At 42.9% G+C, this 25,651-nt stretch overlaps 4 protein-coding genes across 6 annotated transcripts; all 4 read right to left on the bottom strand.

Moving 5' to 3' along the window:
- Positions 1-54: 54 nt before the first annotated feature.
- On the bottom strand, positions 55-2,579 carry LOC146972041 (uncharacterized). 2 transcript variants are annotated; one of them, XM_085801780.1, is made up of 4 exons: positions 2,362-2,550; positions 2,121-2,232; positions 1,935-2,087; positions 55-1,847 (listed from the first exon to the last, which is right to left on the bottom strand). In XM_085801780.1, exons 1-4 carry the CDS (start codon positions 2,386-2,388, stop codon positions 337-339), a joined length of 1,803 nt encoding a protein of 600 aa, XP_085657906.1. In that variant the 5' UTR covers positions 2,389-2,550; the 3' UTR covers positions 55-336. The 2 variants fall into 2 exon arrangements, with proteins under 2 accessions (XP_085657906.1, XP_085657905.1); XM_085801779.1 differs by having other exon boundaries at positions 1,935-2,232; positions 2,362-2,579.
- A 626-nt stretch (positions 2,580-3,205) lies between these two features.
- On the bottom strand, positions 3,206-7,656 carry LOC146972042 (uncharacterized). 2 transcript variants are annotated; one of them, XR_015037846.1, is made up of 4 exons: positions 7,164-7,656; positions 5,622-6,583; positions 4,005-4,812; positions 3,841-3,970 (listed from the first exon to the last, which is right to left on the bottom strand). XR_015037846.1 is itself a non-coding variant. In XM_085801807.1 (3 exons), exons 1-3 carry the CDS (start codon positions 7,651-7,653, stop codon positions 4,060-4,062), a joined length of 2,205 nt encoding a protein of 734 aa, XP_085657933.1. In that variant the 5' UTR covers positions 7,654-7,656; the 3' UTR covers positions 3,206-4,059. The 2 variants fall into 2 exon arrangements, 1 of the variants encoding a protein (XP_085657933.1); XM_085801807.1 differs by having other exon boundaries at positions 3,206-4,812.
- Positions 7,657-8,925: 1,269 nt separating this feature from the next.
- On the bottom strand, positions 8,926-12,756 carry znf576.2 (zinc finger protein 576, tandem duplicate 2). Its single transcript, XM_085801785.1, has 4 exons — positions 11,767-12,756; positions 11,558-11,673; positions 10,947-11,090; positions 8,926-10,724 (listed from the first exon to the last, which is right to left on the bottom strand). Exons 1-4 carry the CDS (start codon positions 11,909-11,911, stop codon positions 9,882-9,884), a joined length of 1,248 nt encoding a protein of 415 aa, XP_085657911.1. The 5' UTR covers positions 11,912-12,756; the 3' UTR covers positions 8,926-9,881.
- Positions 12,757-14,382: 1,626 nt separating this feature from the next.
- znf576.1 (zinc finger protein 576, tandem duplicate 1) lies at positions 14,383-24,663 on the bottom strand. The gene is made up of 10 exons (XM_085801786.1): positions 24,552-24,663; positions 23,452-24,002; positions 22,274-22,777; positions 18,225-21,811; positions 17,867-18,137; positions 17,135-17,323; positions 16,946-17,038; positions 16,672-16,852; positions 16,235-16,442; positions 14,383-16,119 (listed from the first exon to the last, which is right to left on the bottom strand). Exons 2-10 carry the CDS (start codon positions 23,945-23,947, stop codon positions 14,830-14,832), a joined length of 6,819 nt encoding a protein of 2,272 aa, XP_085657912.1. The 5' UTR covers positions 23,948-24,002; positions 24,552-24,663; the 3' UTR covers positions 14,383-14,829.
- Positions 24,664-25,651: the final 988 nt, after the last annotated feature.

Below are 25,651 nucleotides of genomic sequence, written 5' to 3' on the forward strand. Positions count from 1 at the left end.
AATCTGCACAAGCAGACAGGTGGATACCTCACAAATAGAAGAATGTCAACCTGTCTGAGGTATGAACTTCTTCAAATCATTTTTTTTTAAAAATCAATCTCTCCTTGGAAAAAAGAAAGTGTAGGACAAGTCAAAATGTATTTGAAAATAAAACACAATTTCAGTCTGTGTGTTTGTTTAAAGAGAAGAAGTGCAATTTCCAGATCGTTCCTTATTGACAAACATATGATATATTCAGCACAAATTTCAACACTCAACACCTTATTTACTGCAGTGTTTCAATTTTGTAATGCACCAACACAATATCTCTTCACTCTGCACTGTTACCCCACTCTCTCATTTGTGCTTGGCTCTTTCCTCAGCCCCTGCTTCTTCCTCTCTCCCTTCAGAGGAGTAGTGCACCAGCGTCTGGTGTCTGTTCCTGGACGGGGCGTCTTTAAAGCGTAGGCCACAGTCTTCACATGCATACAGAAGCCTCTCTCTGTTACCCCCAGAGTTTCCTGCCACAGACTGAGCAGCAGCTGTTGATGCGGGAGGATCTCTGGAGTTGGAAGCTGTATGCGAGTCGCTTTCTGGCCTGTTAGGTGCATTTAGGCCGGCGATCGGTAAAGGAAAACCCCTGGGATTCCCGGCTGGATAACCACGGCCCGCTGCGCCACGATATGCACCCCCAGCCCCGGCCTCCCCGGCATGTTCAGAGGTCAGCCCGTGGACTGTGCGGGAGTGGAAGCGGATCCCGGAGCGGTTGGAGAAGCCCTTCCCACACAGGCTGCAGGTAAAGGGCCTCTCTCCTGTGTGGATACGGGTGTGGATCTTCAAAGCTCCAGACTGGGTGAAACATTTACCACACTGGCTGCAGCGGTACGGCTTCTCTCCGGTGTGGGTCCTCTGGTGGGCCCGGACCCCCGCCAGATGGGGGAACCCTCTGCCGCAAAACCCACAGGAATACGGCCGCTCGCCTGTGTGAATCCGCCTGTGGATCTTCAGAGCCCCTGACTGGCTAAAACTCTTCCCACAGTCGGAGCAGGTGTAGGGCCGGGCGCCGGTGTGCACATTGAGGTGGATGCGGAGGTTGCTGTGCGAGTTGAAGGCCCTGCCGCACTCTGTGCAGAGGAAGCCGGACTGTTTGTGGGCGTGCTCGGAGCGCTGGTGCTGCAGCAGCTGCGACGGCCTTGAAAAGGTGGCAGAGCAGTGCATGCAGGGATGCAGAGACAGCATGGTCCCGGATGTCCTGCCTCCTCCTCCTCCTCCTCCTCCTCCTCTCTCCTCTTGTTGATGTGTTTGTCTGTTCTGCTGGCAGGCCTGAGAGCACGTAGGAAAGGAGCGCTGGCAAGGGAAGCAGGGGAAAGGACCGGAGAGCTGTGAGGAGTGGGCGAGCTGAGGGCAGGAAAAACAAGAGGCGATAGGACAGTGGTGGTGATGGAAATGATGATGGGCATGGGTGTGAGAAAACGGGGAGTCAGAACTGTCTGGGCTGAGTATTTGGGAGCTGGACTGGAGGCCGTGGTGACAACACAAGCAGGGAAACACAGACAGACCAGACAAGGAGCCCGAAGATGCTCTGGATGGAGGAGTTTCTGAGTTCTGTTCTGGGCTCTGAGACCCTCCGCCTGCATCCTCCCCCTGCCGTCGGCCGGACGTCCTGGTCTCTAACTCAGATGTGCTGCTGCTGATTTGTTTAGTGGTGTCCGGCAGGCACACGCTGAGGCTCAGTGGAGCAGTGCTGCTGAGGTCTTTGGGCCGGCAAACACCATCTGATGACGCAGACCTCCGGGGTTTTAAAGTCTCAAATGAAGGTGGGCAAGAGGAGTAAGGGCAGCCGGGGCAGGTACAGGCATGATGCACATCTAAACAAGAAGGAACATTAATCACAACAAGAATATGACGAATTAAATGAAAAACAAATGAAACAATCTCTCCTAAAGAGCTCTAACCTTCTCTCCCGTGTCTGGACTCTCCCTTGCTCTGTGCTGCCCCGGGCTGGATGTGCCGGCCCTCATGTGCATCCGTCTTATCCTGAGCAAGTGGAGGATGTAGTAGACGCTCAAGTGAAGCACCTTTAAACCCCAGAGCAGCAGCTGCAGCAGCTGCAGCAGCAGCAGCAGCAGCGGTGTCACCACCAGCCATGCCCCACGTTGCGTTCAGGACATCTGGCGGATCCTTGGAGGCGTTTCCAGATGTGATAAGGTCACCGATGTACTGATGCATCTCCATCCAGGAGCAGGGACCATGCTGCAAGAAGCACACAGGAAGCATGAGTGCAGATCCCGCGGGACAAGCGCCATGCAGGGTGACTGCGGGAGCAAACGAGTTAATATTACACCGCTGTAGCTAAATCAAATAACGGGGTCGCTCACTCACAATGTTGGTGCTCTTGTCTTTGTCCATGAATGTGAACGGACTCGTTCGCTGCTGGCGCCAGATCCACAGCTTTGTTTCACACCAACGACCTCACTTACTCAGTCGCTGGAGCTCAAGGCGATAAAAGCTACAAGAAATACACGTTTTCCATTTCAAAACAACATCTACACTGTAGCCTGCAACCATCAGGACGTAGCGTCAGCAAACATTGTGTTTCCGGGTTGGTCAATTACCCGACGGGAGTTGTAGTTTTCGCTTTACATTAGAAAGAGATGAGGAAAGTAAACGGTAAAAAGAAAAACAATGTAATGAAAAAAGAAATTTGTTAACTTCAAAATGTATAATTATTAGGCTATTATCATTAGAATAGAAGATATTTTGGTTTGGTTGCTTGTGTGAGGTTGTAAATAATAATTGTAACTGTTAATAGTTGTAGTAGAAGCCTAGTAAAAATTAATATTAACATTAATGATAATATTGTTATTGTTTTTATTAATAATAATTATATAGAAAGCCAGAGGGAAATGCCCCAGCCACCACCCAGCAGCATGACTAGGGGCCCACACAGCAGATACCCAGGGTTAATAATCAGATTTTTTTGTTTGTTTTTTTTAGCCTCCTTGCTTTTATGCCAAGAGTTGCTAGGATGTAGGCCTACCCACCTATATGGTTGAGTACAAATAACTTCCCCAATTAAATTATTTCATAAAAACACAATATACTAAATACTCATAGGCTGGTCTTTGGAGCTTTCTCTAAAATGGCAAATGTGTGAGGTCTTTGTCATACAGACACAAAAACACTCTGCAACCTTGTAGATGAAGGACAGTACAAGGTCAATATTCATATTAGCCGATCTTGCATCAACAACATGTGTTTATTTGCCTTTAGAAAAACATCAGAAGATACATACAGACTATATACATTCAGGAAAAGTAAATAACAAGTTGACATTTTTTGACATCAGGGTATTAAACTGTATCATTATTTGCACTGATAAAAGTATTTAACTTAGTACCTTAGGACAAAGAAATACACACAGCTTCAAGTTTTCAACTGAACATTAAGAAATCCAGCATTTTCATTTAACTTATGGATTCAATCTTCCCACACTAACAAGAACATATTAAATAAACTGGGAATAGTTATTAATGCTCTCAAAAAAATCCAGCACAATATTGCATAGACTTAATAACAGTATACCATGTTGCTCGTAGGTGGACTGTTGTTACTCCCCTTAGGGCCAACAAAAGCTGGGGCATAACAAATGGCACAAGCCACAAACCTTACCCCAAGAAGCAAATCAAAGAAATGAAATTTGGAATGTTTTGTTTGAATTAAAAAAAAACTTTATGTTAAAACAAAGTGACATGGTCAAGTGATAGAGACACAACCCAAGAAACAATTGATACTGGTGGAGTTGCAGTTTTAGTGAAAGTCTGCACTGACATTTAGCCATAGTTACCGTGGCTACAGGTACAGTATGGGCCAAAAAAAAGGCAGGTGTATCCTTTGTGGCGTAGGAAAGACACCACAAAGTAAGTTCTATTCTTTTTTAAGCCCTCATTCAGTATCATTATACTTTTATTATTGTTAGTATTACTCCAGTGTACTACTTCATTTCTCCTCATCAGCACAGGCAGGGAGAAACCGTCAACCTCCATCTTTGTTTCTTCCCGACTTTCAGTCTGTCAGCTGTCAGGATTTGGATGACAAGTCAACATCAGAGCCTGAAGACTGAGGCTCTTTCTTAACATTCATTATCTGTCCAGAGGTTGTACTATGAATGGAAAGATTTATGGGACCCATTTCTACCTTCATCATTTCTGTACCTTCCTCTCCTGGATTTGTTTTACTAGTAGCCTGCCTGTCACTGCCTTTAAACTCTTCTCTGTTCGATCCCTCTGAGATCTCTAATTCTTCTGGCTCATTTTTAACAGTGCACAGAGAACTTTCGCTCTCAGCAGACTTAGCTGAATTACACTTCTTAGACAAATCCAAAGGGGCTTCATATTCTGCGTCTTGTTTAATCCTAGTTACCAAATCCAGGGGCGTGTCATTTGGTACTCTGAATCCATGGTGTCCATTACTTGACAAAGGCGGCTTGACCTCCGTTGAGGGAGCTGGAAGTGTCTGAGGGGTTTCAGATGAGAGAGGCAGGCTATCGCTTTGAGTTGAACACACTGGAAGAAAGAAGACAAGTTTAACACCAGGAGGTGGCTGTTTGTCCAGTGTCAGCTTCCATAGCCCGTCTGCTGGACCAGAGCCAGTGGAAACACCCTCTGCCCCAAGGTCAGGACTAACAGGGTCTTCAACAGGTGCAGCAGGTTTATTTAAAACAGCGTCTGGCTTGGTTGCTGTATGTGCTGGACGTGACGAGGCTAGTTTGACATTGGGTGTTTTTGTCCCGGATGAAGAGCTCTTCGTGGTCTGACGTTTCTTTGAAGTATTCTAAAAAAGGGAAAGACAACAAAAGCACCCGGTTACCAAAGGCAAAATTTAGAATCATTCTTCAGTGTTTTTGGAAATACATTTGTTCTTTCTTGCCAAAAATATGAAGAGAAGATAAATACAACCGTCACATCTGTACAGTCAGTAGATAATTAACTATCACCAGAAGTCAATAGTTAATATGACGGACAAACTCTGACAACAAAATCTACCTAATGAAGTATCTACAAGTTCACTGATTATGGTGTCATGTCTGACTGCTTTAATTAGTATAAAATCTGTAAAAATGTCAGGAAAAGAATAAACAAATGTCTAAAATATAAAGTTATTTCTTCAAATCTTAGTTGAGGAAGGATCAAATCTCAGTTTGCCTTTTTTCAATCCAAAACTTAACATTCAGTTGCCAGCTACATTATATTCAAAAGCTATTTTGTCAGCAAATGAAAGTGGAAATGTAAGCAAACACTGACACTGGGCATATTTGTATGCATCTTAGTTGTAGTGGTATTTAGAATATCCAGATATGCATTAGAGAGACATCTAATTTGTTTCGAGAAAACTGGATTTGCCAACTGGAGTACTCGAATAGAAACAGCACATGGTGCAAATTTCTGGATTTTGATTCTCATTAAATTTAATCACTCAAGGCTGATTTCATTACACTCAACAGTTGCCTTAAAGATTGAAAATATCTAAAGAAAAGTTCACAGCAAGCTTTAGAAAAAGGGTGGCAGCACTGTTGCAGAATGAGGATTTGCTATAGTAAAAACACACTGGTATGGTCCTTCAAACTCTGCCCCCGCACTCACCACAGACTGAAATGTTTGTCCACAGGTCTTGAGGTGGCTGTCGTAGTTCTGCTGGTGGGGAAAACCCAGTCCACAGCTCTGACAGAGGCAGGGTGATTGACCGGCATGGCCACCCATGTGGGACATCAACATCAAGGCTGAGCGGAAACCTTTCCCACACTCGGCACATTTCAGCACCCTCTGATGAGCCCCGGCATGTTTCTTCAGCTCTTCTGTGCTATCGAACTTTTCTCCGCACTCCAGGCATCTGATCTCGTCCCCTTTGGAGCCCTGGTTGCCCCAGCAGCCCGTGTCCTTCTTGTGCTGCTGGAATTCGGCCTGGCTGACAAACTCTCTCAGACAAGCCACACAGTGAATGCGCTCAGGTTCACACTTGTGTTGGCGGTACAGCTTTGCCAGACGGAAGTGGCAGTGGCATCGTACACAGGTGTAAGGCAACAAGCCTAGATGTGTAAAGCTGTGTTTTAGGAGAGCGTTCTTCTTGGGAAAGGTCTGCATGCAGTCTGTGCATTTAAAACTGCTGCGGCACGACTTCCTCCGGTGGCGCGCAAGGGATTTCTGGGAGGAGAATTTGCGGCCACAGGTTTCACACACAACATGCCGCATGCATTTGTGTAAGCTCACGTGATATTCACACGCCTTCAGGGACGTAAACACGCGTTTGCAGAGGTCACACTCGTAAAACTTATCCTCGAAGTGCGTTTTTGACAGGTGGTCCGTCAGATCGCCCTGCGATGCAAAGCCCGTCAGACAGATGCGGCACACCAGACGATCCACCTTGGTCTGGACGTGTGTGCGCAGGTGGACACGGTAGTTATAAATCTGACAGAAGCGCTTCCCACATTCTGCGCAGCAATATGGGCGAGCCCCTGTGTGCAAGTTCATATGGTCCTGCAGCTTGAATTTGGAGGGCAGCTGGAGATTACAGACGCTGCAGTGGTAGCTGCCTGAATGATTTGACCCTGAAGAAAAGAGAACGAATATGAGGGTTAGGGTGCCAACTGATAGGGTTAAATCAAGATCAAAGTAACAGAAATAAATATGATAAATAATCACAAAACTGACAATGTGTTATCCTATGACTCGATTTTCCTACGTGTTACCCCATCTGTTCCCACTGAACCAAAAAAAACTCTTCATCCAGCTCATAGATATATAGGCTACATTAATTTATTCATTATTATGCTTAACAGCTCAGCACTGTGGTCTCACGTGTGTTCAGCAGGAGGTAATAATGGAGCTGTGCATTAATATAGCCTTAGGTTTGGTCTTTTCATGGGATTTTTTAACAATAAGAAAAACATCACAAGACTTATCCTTTCAAAAGCAGTATCCAAATCAAGATAATTAAAAGACTCTTGACTTTGGAATAAAAATCATTTGGCATAAGACAGGTATGTGTGAATAAATCAGTACCAAGACTCTGGATATGACTCTGCTTCTGCTATGTACTGGATATCAAACTCCAAAGTCAGCCACAGTTGTAGTGTGTAGTGACTGTAAACTCCTACTACTGTGTCCAGTGAATGAACTATACTATACCATTGCTTTTCCCTTCCTCTTCTTCATCCTCATAGTCATCTTCTTCGTCTTCCTCCTCCTCGTCATACACATCTGAATCCTCACTGACATCTGAATCGTCCTCCTCATCTTGCTGCATGTCTGTTGCATTTTGCAGTCCGGTGTTTCCATCGCATACTTCCTTGTCATTCCTTGTTCCCGGTCCGGTGGAGGGATCCGACAGCGCAGCGCCTTTGGCAGCTTGCTCGTCCTGCAGGCTCTGTGCAGGAGGTCTGCTGCTTTTGCACCCCGAGGTCTCTGACCGAGGTGCAGTGGACAACACCGAGGGGGGTTGTTTGGCTGCATTTGCTTCCTTGCAATCAGCGGACAGTAGTCGTTGCTTCTTGTGTGCGCCTGAACGTGAGGTGGGAGGGTGACTGGATGTTTGGGTCACCGAGGTGTCCTGTGCCTGCAGGATATCCGGAAATCCCAACTCTGTCAGCTGGATATCTATGGTGTATTCAATGGACATGGCTGCTGTGAAAACACAGAAAAGGAGCGAGTGTAAAATTAGCGATTGATATTCATGGCTGTAGCTTTCAGGCGCGAAATTGAGGTAGACACACAATTAAGGTTGTCACAAATAACAGTGTCACCCTACTTACCTACCTGTCGAGGGGACTACATCTGGACTTATTCCATCCCGTCGTCTCCTTTAATTTTCTGCAGAAGCTGTCAAACAACTTTTGCACGGAAATCCTTGAACGACACACCTTAAAGCGCGGCGGGTCATCTCGCTCACCTGGCGAGAGGAGCTGTGGATGTCAGCAGCGCCTGGTTCCTCAACCATGAGACAACAAGCTCCACTGTCGGTGTTAACTTCTTGTCAGCGTGAAAAAACAAAACAAAGTAAAAGCTTGCGTTGACAAGGACATAAAAAAAACAAAACGATACCAAAATTGGCGGTGCAGCTATCCGCAAACTCACTACTGCTGGTGATGAAAGGGAGTTGGGGAGGAAAGACAACAAAGGAAGCACCGCGAGAGGAGGAAACTCAGGTGAGCGCTCGAGCAGCCCCTGGTGTCTTGGAGCGGTAGTACAGGTCAAGACCACTACCACAGTACAGCACTGTCTTCAAGTGTACTCTGGGCAAAGAGAAAAACAATACATTGACAGATTAAAAAATAAAGTGCTGTTTTTACCATCACAGTGATTATTTCCCCCTTTTTTTTTGGCATTTTTGTTTCAACAATTCTGCAAAGAATTGATAAAATATCAAAATTGTCAATTCAGTATTCAAGTTATGAACCAATTGGTTTCCCTCTAGATAACTGGTTAGCGTCTGAGAGAATAATGTAACCGGCCCAAACACTAATTTTCATCCCAAGGCATTGATTCAACCATGACATCGAGGTAACTTCACATCAGTTACATCACAGTTATTGTCTGATGCCACTCCTAGCAATAAGTGAGAATTATTCTGAATTTTAGTCCAAGTAATTTCAGTGCTTCCTTTCCTTAGTATGTGACCATAAAGTAAACAAGTTTTGTTTTGTTTTTCAGATTCAAACATGGATGCTACAGAAACAAACCAACATGTTCCAAGCTCTGACAGAAAGATGCACTAAGATTTGAGACCCTGGACAAACTGTTGAAAGTTTTCCTCAAAGGTTTTTTCATCACACTATTTTGTTTTCTATTTCACAAGTGGCTATTCAGTATACAAATCATGACCAACAAATACAAGAGCACATTTCAGGTTGTGTTCCTAAATTAGAGCTGAGAACAAAGACAAGCAGGCAGGTTATTTCTTCAGCAGCCTCCCTTGGGATACCATGTTTTATTACATTTTTTAGCAGTGTCCTGACACATTGCCGTGGGGAGAGAAACAATCCAATCAGTGAATAACACAGGATATACACAACTCCTTATGAGACTCAAAGGCATTTAAAAAAGCCACAAGTTCCATTTGAGAAATTTCTAAGACATGAAATTTTACTCTAATGAGTGAAAAATACGGGAGACAGCTCAAAATTATAGTGGATCACTTTTGCCCACAAGCCAAAGACTCCATATTAAATCTGGAGCACTTAGCCAAAAAAATTGTAGCAGAACTTAATTATGTTAATTTAAAATGTCCTCCTGAATGAGGTTTAATTTAGAAAGGAACATAATCAAAATATCAAGTGTAAAAAATGCATAATATGAACCAGAAGCTGTACATAACATATTTCTTTTGACAAATGTCTAAACATTCAAACACGTTATCTTAACTAGGCATCTAATTTTCTTCAAAATATGTACTTACCCAATCTGTTTTGAAAATATGAGGAGAAAAAAAAAAACATACAAAAAATTAAACCACAAGATGAGTTGAACAACTCAAGACACCAAGTAATAAATTCACACCACACGCATTTCACGCTTAAAAAACTGAAACAAATCATTTAAAAAGTTAATCAAAACAGTTTGTTTTTACAAATAAACTATGTTCTGTGACAACGGATGTAATAGATGGATAGATCGATAACATTTGGTTAGTCAATTTAGAAGACGTGTCTGTCCATGATTTCATCAGCTCATGATCGAAAATCAACTTGAAATCCAAAATTTGCTAAAAGGTTATTCTCAAAACCATTCCAAACTCATCTGAAACCATGATCTCGAGCATCGGAGCTCCAACATTAAAAGAAAGGAAAAAAAAGGCAATTCATGACTAAAATCTTCAAAAAACACTTCCACAATGTCCCTGTGTCTAAATTATCTCTTTGCACTTGGGTCTTCAGGCTTTTCATCTGGGTGGCTTTTCTGGTGAGCTTTCAAGGTGCGCTCACGACCAAAGCTCTTCCCGCAGGTTGGACAGGCAAAGCGACCAACGGCGTGAGCCCGTGACATGTGGGCGTCCAGCTGCTCAGGACGGGCAAAGCTCTCTTCACATTCGTCGCAAGGGTGGGCTTTCCGCGGGGTGTGCTTCTCCTTCTTGTGAACGCGGAGCTGAATCAAGCCGGGGAATGACTGGTCACATTCAGGACACGGGTGCTGACGGGGCGGGGTTGGATCTGCTTTCGGTTTCTTCTCCTTCCCTGCAGCCTCACCGTCATCCTCAGGACTCTTCTTATCTTCCGCTTCTTGTTTTGCTGGGGCTTTAGAAGGACGGCCTCGCTTTGCTCCGACGGCTTTTCCCTTTTCCTCTGCTGGGGTCGCTGCCGACTCCGTTGTGCTGCTGGTCTGCTCTGCCTCTTCGGGCACTTCTCCCTCATCTTTCTTTTTCCGCTTTCCCTTTTTCTCAGCAACGGCTGGCTCTTCGGTTTTAGTTGGCCGTCCACGTTTCTTCACGGATGAAGCGCTGCCGTTGCATTGCTGACCTTCAGGGTACTTCTCTTGGTGGGCCACCAGCTCTGGCTCCGTTTCAAAGCCCTGACCACACTTCTTACAGCGATGGGTTTTCGCAGGGTCCTCTGGCTGTTCTGCCGTCTCTACATCTGGGCGGGGATGCTGGGTCAGACGATGAGCGCGCAGCAGTCCTGCGCTTCGGAAGGTTTCATTGCAATCTTTACATACCAACTGTTTCTCTGGACACACTTGTCTTCTGTGGGCTGTGAGCTGCATGGGTGAGATGTGAAAAGTTTAACAGACACGTACGAAATGGAAAACATTCAATTTTTGAGGCTAAAACATAGTTCATCTTGCAGAGGAGATGCTCATTTCAAATGTTCACCTAGGTTTGAGCATTTCATTTTACTATTCGGCTTCAAGCTGTCAGAGATTGAAGAAATGTTGTTTTCTGAAATAAAAGTACTACCACACTGTTAATATTTCACTCACCTCAGAGAATGTTTTAAAGCACTCCTTGCAGTGAACGCATTTGAAGGGCTTGTCATCCTTGCTGTGTGTTGGCTGGTGCTGTGTCAGCTCTTCCGATGAATGAAATGTGCGATCACACACATAGCATGTGAACAACGTGTTCCCCTGTGAAGAAACAAAATAAAGAACTAAAATTAAAACAATGTTAAACACAATTGATTTATGTTTGCCAAATACAAGAGATGTGCAGGAGCTTGTCTTGAATACTCAGTATATAAATCACTGAATGAATATATACAACAGCAAGCTCAGTTTCACAAATCTATTGACTGAAAGTCAACAACAGCTAACAAAATTCAGTCACTTCTCATAGCTTGTGGTTGATACCACAAGTTTTTCTTGCATTGCAATTCCATTAACTTTAACGTAACAAAAAACAAACTAAAACGAGTAGGACAGACTATTCCTTTAATCTCATGTGGAAAAGCAATAAAAACTCACTCCTTTTTTTGTCTTCTCATAAGCATCAATTAAAAAGTATACATATACATGTATAAATGCCATTTCTCCTAGACATTATGTCACCACTGCTGCATGTGAATTGCAGGATTGCATGAACATGTCAAGTTTACCTGCTGAAGCTGCTGCTTGTACTCTTCCCGGTGGCTCTTCTTCATGTGCCTCTCCTTGGCTTTGGCACTGCAGAACGTGATGAAGCACTGGAAACACTGCAGGTTTTCATGCTGGTCTGGAGGGCAGACAGGTGGAGGTTGAAACATCACGACCACACACCTCAAGGATTTATCTTTGAGATGCATTATCGAAACTGAGAACTACTTACAAGATTGAACAGCGGGTGGAGGAGGTCCATTCAAAGTGATGGGTTTGTATGGTTCAGAGGGCTTTTCGGGGGGGGCTTCAGGAGGTGGATCTGGTAATCCCCGTCCCATCACTATCTCCTCTATGTTGAGAATCTCCGAGTCCATCCTGGGATGCTGGGGGGTCTCGGCAAACACTCAAAAAACAAACAATTTACCTAAATTCACAAAGAGAGCAAAGCAGACATGGCGACAAAATTACACAGAGGATAGAGAATATAAACCGCACTTTTCTAAACAGGAAACACAACAATGTCTTAATCCCCACAGATAGCGGGAATTACCTAATAAATCAGTCACGTTCATTTAACAGACGGCGGCATATAGCCGATCTGTCCTGCTAGCTATACTGAGGTAACTGTAAAGCAGTTGTTTATAGGAGTCATATGGAGTCTAACATGGGGTTTGTTTAAATATTAGTCCAGTATCCCTGGGGGGGATCACTCAAGTTTCACTTCATCCCAGCTAGCGCTAACCTACGTTGCTACTATCGCTAAGGGCCTCGGCTAAGCTAACTAGCTGCATACAATCTTACGAACATCCGCCCTTCCTTTTACTGATCAAAATACTTTTAACTGGTCCAAGTCTGTGCGTCGGAGACGTTTGCAAAAAAGGCTACGTGTTTTAGTTTAATGGCTGCGCACGTAGCTAATGCTAATACCAAAAAAGAAGAAGGAAAAAAACCAGGCTATCGAGCGGGCTAACGCTAGCTAACTGGTTAGCGCTAACAACACGGGCTGCCATTCAAAACGGATTCAAGACTTTTCGTACCTTTATATACAAAACCAAGTTTTAACTCAGTATTTGGCGCTTGCATGCACCCGCCCAAGAATTTATGTAACGCACAATAATAAACGTACATATGGCGATTTATTTCTGTAACAAAAAGCGTAAAAGTGGGCAGACGTTTACGTTACCTCTAACCGCTCTTTGAAGGTAGTTTGACTGGGAGAGTTGACCCCACAGAAGTACAACGCACAGATCGGACCGGACTCTTCCTGGCGTATGTTGTGATGATAGCCGCCTGTACAACTAAGATGGCTGCCGGAGACTCTTCGTTATTATTACTATGTTATTGATTCAGTTTTGGACTAAATGTTAACACACCGAATATATAGACCTGCACCTTTTGCTGGGCAGTGCTGCATGATGACTGGAAGAAACACGGACACTTAAACATATTAATTCAATAGGTCTGTCGCCCAAATTAGAATTAAATAACAATTTTGATTTTTAAAAAAATCAACCACACCTGTTACCGCACTATACTAACTCAAAATCAGCTGTACACACAGCGCCACAGATACACGCGTATGAGCATAGATTTGGACCGTCCTTCTTTTCTATTGAGTCTGGTTCTATGATTGATCTTGGTCACGTGACCCAAAACAACTTCGTAAAAAGTACTTACCATATTTTTAATTGACGCTACGGTAATAGTTTTGTTTATCTGCCTACACGCAGTGTCCACCAGTAATAACAAATTAACTGCATGTTTCCACACATCCATCGATAAAAGTTCAACAGTTGTTGACAATTTTTTCGAAATCAACTCCTCACTTGTCTCTACGTTTTTGAGTCCATGTCAGTTTCTACAGTAGTATATCGTTACAATGCAGCAACCCAAAGCATTACAATATGCGATTTTCACACTACACACTGGGCTGACTCTTCCCTATGATATTTCATAGGCCTACTTGGTAAAAAAAAAAAAAAAAAAGTTAGAAATTTAATTTGGGCGACAGCACAAAAAGGTTTTCACACTATAGCCTACCAATAAAGTAAATTCATGTTTATTGTTTAATTCTCTATAAGACTAAGCACGAATGTAGGCTACCTGGAATGTGATGCCATTATTTATTTTTTTCAGTTCTATTGAGTTTTCCATTGACTTTTCATCAGTAGTATCCACATTTTGTGCATCTATTTGCCCACCTCTGTTGTAAATAGTGACCGTAATAATGTCTGAATTCCATGTAATTTGCCTGAAGATCTCAAAGCCCACCTGTTTCCTCCTACTTCTAGTCATGCTATGCTGAGCTAATTCTCTTGTGGGCTATGTGTGTTTTTCAGATACACAGATATGTGAATATCTGCAAAGCACTTTGTGTTGCATTTCCATGTATGAAAGGTGCTCTATAAATAAAGATTGATTGATTGATTGAATGCAGTTGATCCTCTCATCTAACTCTAAGCAAAATAATTGTATTCCCTGAACTGTGTGCACTAATGCTTACATGGAGTGGAAGTGTCCCCTTCGTTCACTGGCTCCACAATCTATGATGCGTCTGCTACTCTGTGAGGCCTGAGCCTCACTCAGCATATCATTGCTCTCCTCCTTCACCAGAACAGTTAGTATCAGTTGTATCAACATTTCGGGGTCCATCTGCCCACCTCTATTGTAAATAATAAACATAATAATGGCTCAATTCCACATGACTCCTTAAGTTTCAGGATCCTGCTACTGTGCCTCTTCCCTCACTGCCACAGCTTCTTGGGACACATGAATAGAACAGAGAACAATTTGTAATGTTATTCAAGACTAAATAGAAATAATAATAATAATAATAAAAACACATACATTTTGAACCGTTCCTTTATTGTCTGAAATTCAAATAAATAATGTGTAACATTTGAGCTAGAACCAAGCTCATGGAACGTCAATTAGGTCATGTAAAATACACAGTAAAAAAAATCATGGTAACTTGCAATTCATTCAAGTCATATTTTACACTTTTGCACAACAGAGCTCACGGTGAATAGTATTTAATTTCTTTACATTTCCTTTTGAAGGCAAATTTATTTTCTACACTTGCTCAATGACATTATAAGCCACATCACAAAGCATTTGATTTTTAAAATGCAGCACAGTAACCCTACTTAGAAATGAGAGCACCAGTGAATGGCATTGTGGAAAAGTTGATAAGACAGAGGAGATAATACCATCATTTTTGAGGTTTACATACACCAAGATCACAGTTACATTCTATATCAGAAAGTAAGAGATTGAAAACAAAAGGTCAAGACTACTCTTTTCCTAAACTTCCTTGGTTATGGAAATTCAAAAAACAATTGTGGTTGCGTGAGATACAAAGAAAGACACAGCACTTAAGGCATAGCACTCGTGATGTTCTCTGACAGTCCCCATAACGGCATCTGCCCCCTTCGCCCTCTGCGAGCTGCTCTGGCCAGTGGCCCGAACCATCATACCGTGTGGCCGCATTGGGCAGGGGACTTTCCTCGGCCAGGCTGGGATTGGGGATATCATTTGCTGTTTGGGCCCTCTCTGTAGGAGGTTGAGGGGGAACTGAGTCCTGAGTATCAGAGCTACTGCAGAGGATCAAAGCCTTGGACACCTCCAGTCTGAAGGCCATGAGAGTGAAAGGTGCAGACACTGCCCTGTGATCGTGTCGGTACAGGAGCCAGGAATTGATCAAAGCCAGATCTGTAAGGTACCAGAGCACTGCTTGAGGCCAGCAGGTCGGGGCTGAGGCGGTGAGGGGGATGTGGTAAAGATTTTGCAAATCTCTGCTGAGACGAGCTGACATTTGGGCCTTCTCAAAGTTTTCAGCAAGAGAAGCCGTGTTCCTCTGGCCGTTTCCCGCGGTAGAGAGTATGAAGCCACAGTGTGATCGGCGTAACATCAGCTTCCCGTCTGAGCTGACAAACTCATCCCCGATCTGTCCTCGTGCTCCCCCGACCCTGCCTGCACCATGAACCCCTGCACCTAGAAGGCGCTCTAGCATTGCAGGGGTAGAGAGTTCCTGTCTGCAAAGAAACACCATACTTCCTCTTGGGGCCATTTGTTCTACAGCATCTTCTTTGTGTGAGAGATCCAGTTTAAGATCCACATGAAAGAGCAAACCACCGAATCCAATCAGAGTAGTGCACTGAAGAGACGGTTTGTTGTTGTGCATCTTCCCTGATAAAGGAAGTGGATACTGGTCGACTGCATAATCTCCCTCTCTTGTCAGTGACCGACACCCTGCTTTGAAACGGCAGAGTATTGGCTGAACCTTCCACAGTGGATCAGTCTGTGTTTTTGAGCTGTTCAAATCCTTTGTCTTTTCACCTTGGAGCTGCCGGTCATCATGCTGAGAGATTACACACTGTCCGCTTGGCTGAGTTTTACCTTCCTGTCCATTTCCAGAGTCGCCATCATGCTGTCCTTTCTGAACATTAATGGTGACTGGGTCTTTTGCTGGAGAAGCTAGCTTCAATTTGCAGGACAGCTCAAGGAAACGTGAAAGTGGCATGCCTTCAGCAATTAGGGGCACCTTCGTCAAGTCCTCCCAGTAGAGCCTTGGACTGGGAAACTGAAAAGTAAGGGGATTAACACATTATATAACAAATTAGAATTTATGGTGGTCTTGCATTTAATAAACAAAGCCAAGTAATCATTTAAGAAATGGATCAAACAGAAAGACAGACCTTCAAAGTTCCCATTGCAATGTGGATCCCAACAAACTGTGCAACCTCTCTTTTTGTGACAGGGTTAGTCAAGCTGGACTGTTTATTTGTGCAACCTGCAACTTCTTCCCAGGTATCCCAACCAAAATATCTGGAGAAGTAATCAATGGGTTCTCTGTTCCTGTGTGCATCTCTTGGTGCTTGGGGCCATTTACTAGAAGATGGCAAGCTAAAAAAGAAGGGGGAAAAAAATCAAAATATCAGGACAAATCCAAAGTAAAACAATTACCACATTTGAAACAATTACCAGAGTACAAAAGTTTTACATATTTATCTCCAAAACCTGATTGTACCCTTGGTTGCATATAAGAATCATTTAACATAATTGTTTCTGTATAAACTTTCTGTATTCATTTTTAGAGGATTGTAGATCTAAAAATAAATAAATTCTACTGTACCTTTGTGAGGTTTGATCTGTCTGTTGTGCTCCGTTGGTTTGGTTTTTGTAGAAATAGGCCATCACTTCTGTCTCTGAGTCAAGGTGAGGATCAGACAGCTCAGGCACACCCACATCCTCTTCATCAGAAAGGAGAAAGTCTTGAAGGTCTGGTTGATGAGGCCACTCAGCATCTTCCTCAGCTGAAAGAGCAGTAATTTTAGAAAGATATCCACAATCAACAATTTTGACAGATGGGTGAATAAACAGTTACTACTGGACAAGAGAAAACTCACCATCTCCATCTGGAATGTCACTAATCCCTGGGTCTGACAAGAGTCCTCCCACTCCCATTTCCTGGTATTCTTGTGAGGAATGGCTCCTTTCATCTGTTGTTAACATGTTCAGCATTAAAACAGACGTCAATTACTCTGCAATATACTCAGAATAAAATCAGACAACACAAATGTATACTTGTAAACTACCATCTGCAGTTTGGAGCTCTGTCTGATTGATAGCACTGGATTCCTCAGGTGTTAAACTTCCTCTGCTGCTCTGAGCGTCTCCTAGTAGAACCTCCCTCTCCTCCTCTTTCACTGGGTAGAAGATACACTGGTTGGTGTTGAACTCGGGGCTGATACGACAGTCACTCATTGTCTCTCCAATCTCCATAACTGAAACACAAGTCCAAAAACATGCTTTATCTATCTCTGAAAGAAGGAACCACCACATAGGCTCACTTATTTATCACTTGTGTCCCGTGTCCTGTAAAATTCATCTATATAACGTGCTTCTACTGATTATAAATACTTTCTAAACTACGGTGAAAGAACAGGTCTACATTTTGGGAATCATGCTTATTCATTTATGTTGACACAATGCTCATGTGTTTGTGTCAACTATAGTGCCTGGGTCTGTCTAAACTTCAAAAACATGCCTACATCAAAAACAAAATACAACAAATTTCAAATTTACATGTTGTATCTCATTTATTAGTTACATAAACTGTACTATAAAGTCTGAAGATCAATTTCTACTTTTGTTTGAAAAGAGCCCACCTCGCTGTTTCCCCCTACTTCTAGTCATAATGCTAAGCTATGCTGAGCTAATTGCCTTTTGGACTAATGCTGTTTAAACACACACGTGAATGCAGTTGATCTTCTCATCTGACTCTGAGCAAAATAATTGGATCTCTTGAACTGTGCACTAATACTTACATGGAGTGGGAGTGTTTCCTTCGTTCACTGGCTCCACATTCCATCGGATGTGTCTGCTACTCTGTGTGGCCTGAGCCTCATTCAGAGTGTGACTGCTCTCCTCTTTCACCAGAACGGTCCGTACATCACGATGGTGTTGTGCTAGCACACTTGCACTCTGTCTATCTTGACAGCTGAGTCCAGCCAGCAGAGGATCTGAGATGTTGTCTTCAACCTTGATCTCCTCGTTCCCTGGTACTTGAGCTTCATTCTCAGCAATGCTGTCCAAACCCTGTAATGAAAAAAAAAGTCGTAAGATTGTAATGATTATTAATTTTGTAATGTTGTAAAGCATTTGTTGATACAAGTAGTATCTCACCTGTCTTTGTTTGGTTGTTGCAGTCATCAGACGAATCGTTTGATCAGCAGTGACGATCTTCTCCAGTATAATACCTGGAGACTGGTCAGCCTTCCTGCTGTGTTCCTCTCCTCCTTGCTGCCCTCCTTCATCCATTACTTCTTCTACACTTGGAGTAACTGACTGCAGCTCAAACACAACTTGCTCTTCAGGAGATTCATCTAATGTAGAAGGCACTGAAGGCAAACATGTTGTAGGAGCGGTAGCTTTCTTGATCTCAAATTCAGGATTGGTCTCTGGCTGTGAAGTCTCTGTGACAGGTTCTCTGTCATCAGTTTCTAAATCAGAGGTTACAGGATGTTTTTCGTAAACTAGCTGACATTCACTTTGTTCTTTGTCTGATTCTGTTCCTCTGACAGAATCTCCACCTAAAACCTTCTTAGATATTGCATCCCTTTTTAAACGTCCTGTTCCTCTTCTCTTATCCCTTGTAGCATTCTTTGTTACAGTGCCTCTCTCTCCTTCTTTTTTCCTTTGGACTAACACTTCTTCCTCTTCTTCTTTGACTTCTACCTGATGTGTGGAGCATGACACAGTTTGCTGAGTTAAACATTTATCAGTTGCCATTTCATCAGGTTTCTCAGGTGCTACAAATGTTTCAGTGCTTTCATCCCCAGTTCCTTTTGAATCACTTGGGGGAAGATCTTCTCGAGGTGAGGCTTGATCATCTCTTTCATTATGCTCTCCAACAGTGACTAAGTCTACCTCTAGAAGTAAATCCTCCTTAATGTCTTCATCTGTGGCAACCTGGACTTCAGATTCGATACCGAGATGTTTTGGGCTACCTTCTTCCTGCTTGCTTTCATCTAATGCCAAAGACTCTCCTGTCTCTAAACTCTTTGTCTGAGTAGAGCTACATGGAGCAGATTCAGATGTGACATTTGGAGAAATCTCATAATTTTTCAGTTGATCAGATGGCAAGTGAACTTCTGGAGAGGTATCAGACTGATTATCTGCTCTGATTTTACCTCCACCCTTATCTTCATAGGCACTCCCTTCAACATCTGAAGGAGGAACAGGTAAAGATGGAGATGGAATTAAAGCTGGGAATGAGAGAATTCGCTCTCTGTCCTCTAATGTCATCTCTGGCTCAGTATCCCAGTCTGCAGTAGCACTAATTACCCCAACAACTTTATTGTGATGTTTTGGAAGCTGGTAAAGCGTGGAGACTCCTTCAAAGACGTTCCCATTAGTGTAAGTGAGACCAGGACTCTCTACGATATGCACTGTCGCCTTGTGCTTCTGAAGGGACGATACTTCACTAAATCTCTCCCCACAATCCTTACACTCTAAGGCACGTTTGGAATGAGAAGTTATTATTCCTTCAGTCTCTACTTTTGAGGAGGCTTTACGTTTCCTGGTGGTCTTTGGCTTGGTGGGCAGAGCCTCAGGCGGTTGACGGGAAACCTGTAGTGAGGATAACAACGAAAGGGCTTTCTGGTTCTTTTTGGGTCTTCCAACTTTTTTCTTACTTTCCTCTGTGAGATCGTTTGTTGGTTCATTTTCATCTTCACCCTGCTGGGGCACTGTTTGGGACTCCTGAGGCGAGGTCTCCTGTGTCGGACTTGATGTCTTTGAAGGGTCTAATTTGTGAACTTTCAACTGTGGCTGTTTATGACCTTTCAGTAGAAGTAGGGAGACTTGTTTAACGTGTGGACCAGGCGCATCTACTGAAGTTGTGCTCAATTTTACATTTACATTTTCCTCCATTGACAGGTTTTTCTTTCGCTTCCCATCCTTTGCATTCTTGGGCTGACTTTTTCTTATTATTTTTCCTTGCTTTTTCTTTTTAAATACTGCTGAAGCTACAGTTTTGTGTTCACTTGCATGTGCCACATAATCCCGAGCTTCTTCTTTTTGCTTTTTAATTTTATTTTTCTTTGAGTCATTGATTTGTTGCACTTTTGTTGCATCCTTGCTTGAAGAAGACGATTTTATTTCAGCTACCATATGCCCCACTTTCCTTCCCTTTTTTCCCTTCCTTCCCTTCACCTTTTCATCTGACACATCTGTTCTTATCTCTTCTTCCTGTGGTGGCTGATGCTGCTGAGGAGGTGTCCTCTGTTTCTTGTTTTTCTTATCTTTACTTTGTGGACCAAATTTAACAACAAGATGAGACTTTTTTCTTTGGCGTTTGGCAGGTCTGACCTCAATTTGCAAATCATCTTTGGGCATGGATCCAGACGTTTCTTGCACATATCCTTGAAAGACCGATGCCCTGGCTGGCTTTCTTTTCCGAACTTTCACCAGTTCTTGAGCTGACATTACATTTAAGGGGAACTCTGAGATCTCTGGCACCTGCTTGATCTCTAATTGGGATGGAACCTCTTCTTTAGCAGATGTGCCCTCTACCTCAGACTGGTTCTTCAACTGCTCCTGACCTTCCATGTTATCTACAAGCAATTTCTCAAACGACTCTTGTTTAGATGGTTCTTGTTCAATGTTTTCTTGTGTTTCTTGTGGTGCAGTTTCTTCCACCACATGAAGGACTTGTTCTAAACTCACTGTTTGGGCCTGTGTATCAACTCCTTCTTTGGCTATAATTTCAGATTCAGATGGAGTTTGTGTAAGTGTGTCTGGTGGAACACAAGGGCACAAAGTAAGGTCCTGCTGCTCTGTTTGTAAAGGCGTCAGCTCCAACTCAACTGTAGGCATAAACTGTGGGACTTCCAAGTTGGTGTCCGGCTCAACTATTACAGTCAAATGTGCAGTCGGATCCGGTGTCTTCTCCAGTTCCGTGGTTGGTACCAGAGATGAGGATGAGATTTCATTTTGTGGCACAGTCTGGGATTGTTCCAGCTCTGAAGTTGGTATTAATGCTGGTGTAAGTTCTAATATGATGGTTTCCTCAAGGTTTTGTTTGAGATCAGCAACCTCATTCTGACAAACCATTTGATCCACAGTGTCAGACTGAATCACATTAATGTCAGACTGTTGAAGGATCGGATGCATCACCTGTTCCTGAGCTTGCTCTGTTTGTTCAGTCGGAACTAGCGTCAACTCTATATTTTCACCTACAGCTATCTGGGAACCTAATTCTGAGAAAGAGGGGTTTTCCAACTGTCCATCTGGTGTAATGGGTTCCAGGATGATCGTTTGCTCCAGCGAATTATTACATTGGTTGTTTAATGTGTCCAATTCAATTATCTTAGTTTCGGACTGTTTCAGCCCTATAAAATCTATCCGCATTGGACTGGCATTCAAAGTCACTGATTCTGCTGTCTGCTGCACTTCAAGTGGTGGGGCATTAGGTGGCACCTGCCCCAATATGACAACTTGGTTTACTTTCTGCACATTTCCTAAAGATTCAATAAGTCTGCAAATCTGCTCGGTGTCAATATTGTCATCAACCTTTTGCAGAGGTCCATTAGCCTCCAACTGTAAAAGTGCTGGTTGGGAAATAGATATTGGAGTTATGATGGGTGCAATTTGTTTCACTTGCTGGTCAGCTGTGAGGGCATTACTGGATTTGTGCTTGGTTTTCATATGATGTTGGCGTGTCTTGGTGGTCTTGAAGGTGGCTTTGCATACGGAACAAGAATACTTGACTGTAGACACACCAAAAGACAATAAAAGTAAAGGGGAAAAATCAGTTATACATCAGGAATGCACTATGAAATGCAACATATTTCCTGAAACCTGACAGTTTTCCCTAATTGTATTCATTGTATAATTGAGCCAACAAATGTCTGAATGTAAAAAAAAATGTATGTAGCATGCCAGTAACTTTGAATTAAATGCCAGCCAGTAGGTGTAAGCATCTTCATGATCACCATCTTTAGCACATTAATTTAGTCTCACATTCACTACTTGGCTCACAGTGCAACAGGCCAAGTTAAGATGGATGGAAATGCCATTAGCTGTAGTGTGCAGTCATAAACCAAGTATTGGACAAATTTAAATTTTGACATTATTTACTCCCTATGAAAGTTACACATCTTAACACATCTAAAAAAGTATGCCACTATTATAATGTGTAAAATGGTACAACATTTGTAACATTTTCTTACCATCAGTTTTGTTTTGTAGCAGTTTAGCGTTTCTCTCCTTTTCAGCTTCTTCTGGCGAGTGTGTCAAAGCATGTTTTGTCAGGGCCTTGGCCATGGTGAATCTTTTTCCACATTCTTTGCAAACATATGGTCTCTCTCCAGTGTGCGTGCGGCGGTGATACTTCAATAATGTCAGTGTTTTGCAAGGTTTGCCGCACTCAGTGCAGGCATAACCATCCTGGCCAAAATGAATTTTTTTATGAAGAGTGAGCCCTGATGACTTCTGAAAGGCTTGGTCACACAGCGGACACTTGAAAGGTTTCTTCTCTGTGTGGGATTTCTGGTGGGCCATGAGTTCTGAGGAGTTTGTGAAGTGGCGGTCACAAACATAACAGGCGAAAAGCGCATCCCTCAGTAGGTGTTGTTCATACTGTCGTGGGTGGCTCAACTTCAGATGACGCTTTTTGCTCTTGTAATCACTGAAGATTATGTGACACTCAAAGCACTGCAGGGAGAGGTGAGGCGCTGCAAAGGAACAGGGCAGAAGGGGAAGAACGTTAATGTAGCACACATTCATGCTGTGATGATAAAGACAAGCATTCATAGAAAGTATAAAGGATTGCTTAAAATGTATCCCTAGGATAATTGCAGCTCCATCCATGTAGGTCAAGAGTGGGCAAGAAAGTCGACTTTAGGAATTCAAAGGGACCTTTACAGAGTAACATACGTACATGTGGCACAGCTCTCACTATTTATTGTGTACATTTATTTGTTATTGTTTACTTATCTAAATATCCCTCCTTCTTGTTCTTTGCATTATACACCATGCCAAATAGCCTACTTGTAGGTGTAATAACTCCTTGACACTAAAAGCTAATCCAAAAAGAATCACAGGAGACTCAACCTCTTCTATGACATATTAAGAAGATGGTTATTCAGCATTTACTGTTACACTGTTAGGAAGTCAAAACGAGAAAAAAAACATATAATTGCTGCCCCCTCTGAATTGGAGATTGCAAAGTGAAAAGACCTACAGTGCAGCCTGACCATCAGTGGATTTTCCAGGTAGATACTACAGTACGTATCAGTTTTCTCATGAGAATCCTTTATAGGAATTATGACAGCAGTCTGCACTGACATTATGTAATTATTGGTGCTTTCCAGTGGACCAAGGTACACAGCCCAGATAAAATACTCACATGAAAGAGGCGGTGGGTTGGACATGTCAATTTTCAGAGGATCTGTCATGGCCTTCTTGGAAAGCACATATCTTCTCGCAACATGTGGCTCTTTCTCCAGTTTCTTTGCAGCTTGCTCACCAGACTGTGTATCCCGATTCACATCACAGTTTGTGGGGGCACTTTGCTTTGAGGCAGAGTCTATCTCCATCTTTTCCGTGTTTTTTAAAGGCTCGCTCGGTGGCTGAGCTGCAGTCTCTTTCTCCGCTGCTTGTGTGCATGCCACCGTTTCAGGTGTTCCTGCCATTTGCAGACCTGCTTCATTCTCTTGGTGTGGGACGACTGATCCTGTCTCAACAACAGCCGATGTAGCAGCAGATGTTGTGTCCTGCTCCTCCCCTCCTGCAGCTGGTTCACTGAGTGCTGCCTGAGCCTGTGTCCCAGTGTCCAGTGGTTGCTCTGTGGATGTTGTGGTCTCAGGGGTTGACCCACTGTTTTCTTGTATTAGGTTCTGCATGGCTCTCTGCCTCTTGGCTCCTTAAATGCGCTTGTCCACGTGTCTCTGAAATCAGCTACAATAAATACACACAGTATGACTGTTAATTAATTGCAAGGGCTCTTGTATAAACGCTTTCATACAAAACACGCCATTGCTTTTTCATGGTTTAGACTTGCTGGACTACTTTCTAAGGACAAGTGACAGCCAAGCAGTGAACAGCCGCTTTGTTATCCCGTAACGACAGCTGGGAACCCAGATGAATAGTCTTAAAACATTTGTGTTACAAAAGAAAACCGATGGGCATTAGAGGCAGCCATTGGAGGCTGTGGTTTAACCAATATCTACCAGCCAATTCTGAATTAACAGAGCTCTGGGTCATGCTAATAATTTCCTTGTATGCATTTCCTTATGTTAACCACAGATTCAACGATGATGGTACACTATGTTAGCCTAAAACCAGCGATTTGCGGTTAAATCTGGGTGCAAATATTAGCATTTCTGTTAGCTATTGCGCCAGAGCTGCTAAATATCCGCTCACTTCTTGGGTCCCACGTTTACACACACACACACACACACTGCTGTGTGTCCGTAGAAATGAGTGAGGATGTAAATATAACATTACCTCAGCCTCCACGTCCGCCCAAACATTTATCCGCGGTGTCTCTGCACAAAGCCATCACGAAGATGATGCAGACGGCTGCAGACAACGTGACGTCAGGTCTGACAAACGCCGCAAAGGGGTCATGGGAGTTGTGGTTTATGGCGGTGTGCTGTCCACAGGTTTGCGCTCATGCATCTGCTTACACAGCACGATGGCAAACCACTGCCAGCCAATTTTGTTATATAGTCAATATATATTTGGTCATAAGTATGGCAGAAATTACGAGTATCAAGAGCAAGTCCTGTCAGTTTTATTTATTTAATTAAAATGAGCAAGTCCTCAAGGTGTGCACAGCATCTAGTGGTGGAAGTAGGCCTACTCAGATAATATCCAGTTAGCCTACAAAAACTAAACACATTTTGATTTAGTTATTTTACATGTAGTTGGTTTAATTTTAATTGAATCAAAGTGTGAGCAGCAAACATGTTTTTATAGAAGGGTTCACTGAAGGGTGATTGGCTGATAATGAGGCTAGGAAGAAGAAAAAGTTCTATGTCAAAACACCATCTTTTTTTTTCCCTCAACAAGTTAAAATTACATAATCTAGAGAAGTTTAAATAAGAAATGTCTCAGAAGGCTGACGTCAAAGTGGATATTTGGGCACAACTTGTATGATTTAATTTTCCACAATGTAAAGCACTCTATACCTTAAGTAGGCCTACATTTTGTATCAAGTGAAATCTCCATCCGAAATATACCTAATATCTCTGGCTATTACATACATCATATATAAATGCGGTAGGATTTAAGTATAAAGTAGAAGAAACACATCAGAAACTCAAGTATCTGAATTAATATTTAAGCACAATAGTGTGGAAATGCATACTCTTGCTCTGATAAGAGGTGAGCATGTTGGATTTTATTTCCTCCCCACATATTCTCTTCATCTGCAATGTTGACTGAAATCTTCTTGAACTGAAAACCAGAAAACAAGGTAATAAGGCTGAATGTCTCATAGATCATTGGAGTTTAATAAAATGCAACCCCATCCTCACTGGAAAAACTCTGATGAACTGCTATGTTCTGGTAAAAGTAAAAAGTACTAGCCACTAGCCAGGTGA

This window comes from Trachurus japonicus, chromosome 16 (genome assembly GCF_045865225.1).
Source record: "Trachurus japonicus isolate A0001 chromosome 16, Traja_1.0".
In the NCBI taxonomy this organism is placed as follows: domain Eukaryota; kingdom Metazoa; phylum Chordata; class Actinopteri; order Carangiformes; family Carangidae; genus Trachurus; species Trachurus japonicus.